This window comes from Piliocolobus tephrosceles, chromosome 21, assembly GCF_002776525.5.
Source record: "Piliocolobus tephrosceles isolate RC106 chromosome 21, ASM277652v3, whole genome shotgun sequence".
NCBI classification, from domain to species: Eukaryota; Metazoa; Chordata; class Mammalia; order Primates; family Cercopithecidae; genus Piliocolobus; species Piliocolobus tephrosceles.
The window spans coordinates 18586096-18592472 of NC_045454.1; the positions used below are offsets into that span (position 1 = coordinate 18586096).

Genomic DNA, 6377 nt, shown 5'->3' on the forward strand with positions numbered 1-6377 from the left:
GGCGCGGTGGCTCAAGCCTGTAATCCCAGCACTTTGGGAGGCTGAAGCAGGCAGATCACGAGGTCAGGAGATCCAGACCATTCTGGCTAACATGGTGAAACCCCATCTCTACTAAAAATACAAAAAATTAGCTGGGTGTGGTAGTGGGCACCTGTAGTCCCAGCTACTCGGGAGGCTGAGGCAGGAGAATGGCATGAACCCAGGAGGTGGAGCTTGCAGTGAGCCAAGATAGTGCCACTGCCCTCCAGCCTGGGCGACAGAGCGAGACTCCATGTCAAAAAAAAAAAAAAAAAAAACCTTAAATTAAGGTTCCTGCCCAGGCACAGTGGCTCATGCTTATAATCTCAGCACTTTGGGAGGCCGTGGCGGGCAGATCACCTGAGGCCAGGAGTTCAAGACCAGCCTGGTCAACATGGTAAAACCCCATCTCTACTAAAAATACAAAAATAAGCTGGGCGTGGTAGCATGTGCCTGTAATCCCTGTAATCCCAGCTACTCAGGAGGCTGAGGCAGGAGAATCACCTGAACCTGGGAGGTGGAGGTTGCAGTGAGCCAAGATGGCACCACCGTACTCCAACCTGGGCAACAGAGTGAGACTCTGTCTCAAAAAAAAAAAAAAAAAAAAAAAAAAGGGTACCAAGTAGCTGAAAAGCCTGTGACCTGGGGGTGAGAGGTAGGCCCTGAACACTGGGTCCTGAATGACCTCAGTCCATCTGAGGAGGGGTGTGGTCTCAGGTGGCTGGGCTTATAGGCAGGGGAACAGAAACTTGGATGTTAGGACTGTGGGCAGATGAGCCCTTCTTCCCATGAGGCTGAGGAGGGCTGTCTCTGAACCCTGCTGCCCATCACTGGGAACCTGGGGTGCCAGAGTTTCACAGAGGGCCTGAGCTCTGCATTCCCTGGTCCTGGGTGGGGTAGGGATCCCAGCTGCAATACATTCTGCAGGTGGGGAGCCTGGGGGCCCAACAACTGGATCCTGGCAGCTCTGGGTCTGTGGGTGACAGGTCTGCATCCCAAGTGACCTGGGGCCTCCAGGTGGGGGTCCTGGGTCCTACATATCCAATTCTCAATCATCTGGACCCTGAGTGGAGGTCCCTGGTCCCAGCGTCTGGGCTCCTGAAGCCTAGGCATGATTTCCCAAGGAGCTCCGTCTCAAATCAGGGAAGCTGAGCCCAGGGCCAGGTGCTCTCGCCTAGCCCGGGAGCTGAGTCCTTCCCTGATGACGCGCGACCCTCACCCTCGTAGTTTTCAGCCTCCAGCTGCAGCTTCCAGTCCTCCTCGCTCTCTTCTTCTTCCTTCTCCAAGTCGGAATCGGGGTACAAGGCGACAGGGGTGTGGTTGGCGTCGGGAGTAGGGTCAGGGCCCTGAGCGAGGGAGGTGTCGGGGGCTTCCCTGGGGCGCCGGGGGCGGGGCTGAAGCAGGGCACGGGCACAGGCGTGTGCTCCCACACGGCAGGCCAGGTGCAGCGCCGTGTGGCCCCTACGCTCCGCCACGCACAGCCCGGCGCCTGCTGCATACAGCTTCTCCACCGTGGATGCCTCCCCCAGGATGGCTGCCAGGTGCAGGGCAGTCTGCAGAAGCAGAGGACAGGCGGAAGGGAGTCACACTGGGAACCCTGGACCCCAAGCCCTACACCATCCCCTCGTGGCTCACCTGGCCTAGGTCATTCTGCAGGTCCATGTACTCAGTGCCAGCCGAGAAGCCTAGAAGAAAATCCAGGAAGGGTTCATGCTGATGAATCACAGCCAAGTGCAGTGCCCTGGGGACAAAGACCGGGGTCAGAGGGCAAAGTTCAAGTCCTCTTGCATTCCTTCATTCGACAAACATGGAGCGCCTACTGTATGCTAGGCCTTGTGACCACAGTTCCCAGAATCCCCTGTCAGCTATCTGGGAGGTCAGAGGTCAGAGTTTCATCAGCAAATTCGTGGAATCAATGTTTATTCAGTGGGATTTCCACTTCTGCCCAAGATGAAGTAACATGGACCAGAATCCCCTCCCAAGTGAAACAAACAAGCAAACAAGAATCAGACGAAATACGGTATATGAAGTAACAGTGTTGAAGACACTGGACATCGTGCAGTGAATCACAGTGACCCCCGAAAGACAGGAAACACGAGGTGGGCCCCGCACTTGACTGCCACAGTTTATTGTCCTGAGAGAGAGTCAAAGCCACGGTGCAGAGAATCCAAGCAGAGCCCATCAGGCTGTCTGAGGTCAGGAGATGGACATGGAGGAGGAGTCTGTGGAGACCAGGGTGGCTAGTCATAGCACAGAGTACAAAACAAAGAGAGTTGCCAAAGGAGAGATGCCTGGGGGAGGTTCTCTTGTGTATTCGGGAGAATACGGATCAGCCATGCCCATGAGTCTGTGGGGATGGGAAAACCATCCAAAAGGATTTCAGAAACGTGCTTGTTACTCACACAGGGCCAGGAATAGTGAGTGTTCCCACCAGCCAGGCTGGAAAAACATAATCACAGGCTATTGGGTGGGATACTCGGGAAGGTCTTGCCTCAATAGTGGGGAATTAATTAGCTGTAGATGGGGTACTGCTCAACACCCACCTAACAAACCATAAAAGCAAAACTTGAAAGACTCAAACTACTACTTCTGAGGAATTTAATTCCACTGCAGAATAATATTCAAGAATATTTATAGGAATACAGAACTATCCAGACTAACAAGGTAAAATTCACAATGTTGGCCGGGCACAGTGGCTCATGCCTGTAATCCCAGCACTTTGGGAGGCCAAGGTGGGTGGATCATGAGGTCAGGAGATCGAGACCATCCTGGCTAACCCAGTGAAACCCCGTGTCTACTAAAAATACAAAAACTTAGTCGGGCGTGGTGGGAGGCACCTGTAGTCCCAGCTACTCGGGAGGCTGACGCAGGAGAATGGTGTGAACCCAGGAGGCTGAGCTTGCAGTGAGCTGAGATCCGGCCACTGCACTCCAGCCCAGGCGACACAGCAAGACTCCGTCTCAACAACAACAACAAAAAAAAATTCACCATGTCTGGCACCTAACCAAAGATTATCAGGCATGTAAAGAAGCAGGAAAACATGATCCATAATAGGAACCATCAATCAATTGAAACTGACCCAGAAATGACACAGATGTTAGAATTTGCAAACAAGAACATTAAAACAGTTCATTATGCTGGGCACGGTGGCTCACACCTGTAATCCCAGCACTTTGGGAGGCTGAGACAGGTGGATCACTTGAGGTCAGGAGTTTGAGACCAACCTGGCCAACACGATGAGACCCTGTCTCTACAAAAAACACACAAAAAATTATTCAGGCATGGTGGCATGTGCCTGTAATCCCAGCTACTCAGGAGGCTGAGGCAGGACAATCACTTGAACCGGAGAGGTGGAGCTTGCAGTGAGCTAAGATCGTGCTACTGCACTCCAGCCTGGGCGACAGAGTGAGACTCCGTCTCAAATAATAATAATAAAATAAAATAAAGTTCTTTCACTCTGTGTGAAATGACATAATTTCACTTTAAGGTAGCCATGATAACTTAAAGTTGTAAACTATCAACCCTACAGCAGGAGTCAGCAAACTTTTTCTGTAAGGAGCCTGATAACTATTTTCGTCTTTGTAGGTCAATGATTTCTCTTTTTGTTTTTGTTTGTTTGTTTGTTTCTGTTTTTGTTTTGTTTTTTTGAGATGGAGTCTCGCTCTGCTACCCAGGCTGGAGTGCAGTGGCGTGATCTTGGCTCATTGTAACCTCCACCTCCTGGGTTCAAGCGATTCTCCTGCCTCCCAATTAGCTGGGACTACAGGCGCCTGCCACTACGCCCGGCTAATTTTTTGCATTTTTAGTAGAGATGGGGTTTCACTGTGTTAGCCAGGATGGTCTCGATCTCCTGACCTCTTGATCTGCCCGCCTCGGTGTCCCAACGTGCTGGGATTATAGGCATCAGCCACTGAGCCCAGCAGTCATACGGTTTATTTTGACTACTCGACTTTGCTGTGTCAGTATGTAAATGAATGAGCTTGCTTGCATTCCAAAAGAACTTTATTTATGGAGCTTGAAATATGAATTTTATATATTTTCACTTGCCATATAATATTATCCTTCTTCTGATTTTTAGAAACTGTTTAAAAATGTAAAGACCATTCTTAGCTCACAACCATACAAAAGCAGATGGCTGGCTAGATTTTGCCTGGAGGCCATAGTTTGCCAACCCCCACCTTAAAGCAACCACTAACATAACAAAAAGAGGAATATCCAATAAGCAAACAAAAAAAAAAAAAATGAAAAACACTATTCAGAAGGAGCAGGATTGCAAAAAAGTAACAAAAACTATACCCAATAAAAGGCAAAAAGGAGGAAAAAGAAAACATAGATAAATAGAATATATATAATAGAAATGGGATAAATTTACACAATCATATCAATATCAAATTAAATGTAAATGGTCTAAACACTAATTAAAAGGCAGAGACTGGCTGGGCACAGTGGTTCATCCTTGTAATCCAGCACTTTGGGAGGCCAAGGTGGGAAGATTGCTTGAGCTCAAGAGTTTAAGACCACGGCTACACACAGGGGCTCACACCTGTAATCCCAGCACTCTGAGAGGCCACAGCGGGTGGATCACCTGAAGTCAGGAGTTCGAGACCAGCCTGGCCAACACAGTGAAACTACTGTTGCTACTAAAAATATAAAAATTAGCCAGGTGTGGTGGCACACGCCTATAATCCCAAATTTAGGAGGCTGAGGCAGTAGAACTGCTTGAACCCAGGAGGCAGAGGTTTCAGTGAGCAGAGACAGTGCCACTACACTCCAGCCTGGGTGACAGAATGAGACTGTCTCAAAAAAAAAAAAATGAGTTTGAGAATATAGGGAGCCCCTGTCTCTACAAAAAAATTTAAAAGTTTGTCAGGCATGGTGGCATGTGCCTGTGGTCCTAGCTACTCAGGAGGCTGAGGTGCAAGGATCACTTGAGCCACGAGGTCATGGCTACAGTAAGCCATGATCATGCCACTGCACTGCAGCCTGGGTGACAGAGCAAGATCTTGCCTCAGAAAAAAAAAAAAAAAAAAAAAAAGGGGGTAGAGATTGTTAGATTGAATAAAAAAGCAAAGGCCGGGGTGGTGACTCATGCCTATAATCCTAGCACTTTAGGAGGCTGAGGCAGGTGGATTGCTTGAGCCCAGGCATTCAAGATAAGCCTGGGCAACATAGCAAGATCCTGTCTCTATTAAAAAGAAAGCAAAACCCAATTATACATGGTCTACAAGAAACACCCTTTAGATATAAATAAATTACCCAGACATGGTGGAGCAAACCTGTAGTCCTAGCTACTTGGGAGGCTGGGGTAGGGAGATGGCTTGGTAGGAGTTCAAGACTGCAGTGAGCCATGATTGAGACACTGTATCCAGCCTGGATAAGACCCTGTGGATAGGCAGGCAGGCAGGCAGGTAGGTAGGTAGGTAGGTAGGTAGATAGATAGAGATAGACAGAGAGAGAGAGAGAGAGAGATACAGATGATAGATAGACAGACAGACAGAAATACAAATATTTTTAGGCCGGGTGTGGTGGCTCACACCTGTAATCCCAGCACGTTGGAAGGCCGAGGTGGGTGGATCACTTTAAGTCAGGAGTTCGAGACCAGCCTGGCCAACATGATGAAATCCCATCTCTGCTAAAAACACAAAAATTAGCCGGATGTGGTGGTGCATGCCTGTAATCCCTGCTACTCGGAAGGCTGAAACATGAGAATTGCTTGAACCTGGGAGGCAGAGGTTGCAGCAAGCCAAGATCATTCCACTGTACTACAGCTTTGGTGACAGAGCAAGACTCCAGTCTCAAAAAAAAAAGAAAAAGAAAAAAAATACTGAATTAGGCCGGGTATGGTGGCTCATGGCTGTAATCCCAGCACTTTGGGAGGCCAAAGTGGGCAGATCATTTGAGGTCAGGAGTTTGAGACCAGCCTGGCCAACATGGTGAAACCCTGTCTCTACCAAAAAATTACAAAACTTATCCGGGGGTGGTGGCACCCCCCTGTAATCCCAACTACTCGGGAGGCTGAGGCAGGAGAATCACTTGAACCCAGGAGGACAAGGTTGCAGTGAGCGGAAACTGTACCACTGCACTCCAGCCTGGGTGACAGAGTGAGACTCCAACTCAAAAAAATAAGAAAGCATACTGAATTAAATGAAAATAAAAACACAACATACCAGAATTTGAGAGATATTGCTAAAACAATATTGCTAAACAATAGTCAGGAGCAAATTTATAGCACTCAATACCTATACTGGAACAGAGGAAGAAAGAAAGGTCTCAAATCAATGATCTCAACTTTCACCTTAAGAAACTACAAAAATGGCCGGGCGCGGTGGCTCAAGCCTGTAATCCCAGCACTTTGGGAG

The 6377-nt window shown here is 48.6% G+C and overlaps 1 protein-coding gene across 3 annotated transcripts in view; it reads right to left on the minus strand.

Moving 5' to 3' along the window:
- NFKBIB (NFKB inhibitor beta) overlaps positions 1-6377 on the minus strand; it is a 10800-nt gene that overhangs the window by 2661 nt on the left and 1762 nt on the right. For 2 of the 3 annotated variants that reach the window (XM_023229309.1, XM_023229310.2), the window contains exons 2-3: positions 1654-1759; positions 1238-1571 (exon numbers count right to left, since the gene is read on the minus strand). In XM_023229309.1, coding sequence (XP_023085077.1) covers positions 1238-1571; positions 1654-1759 — 440 coding nt within the window. The remainder of the gene's footprint in view (positions 1-1237; positions 1572-1653; positions 1760-6377) is intronic. The other variant, XM_023229311.1, reaches the window with a different exon arrangement.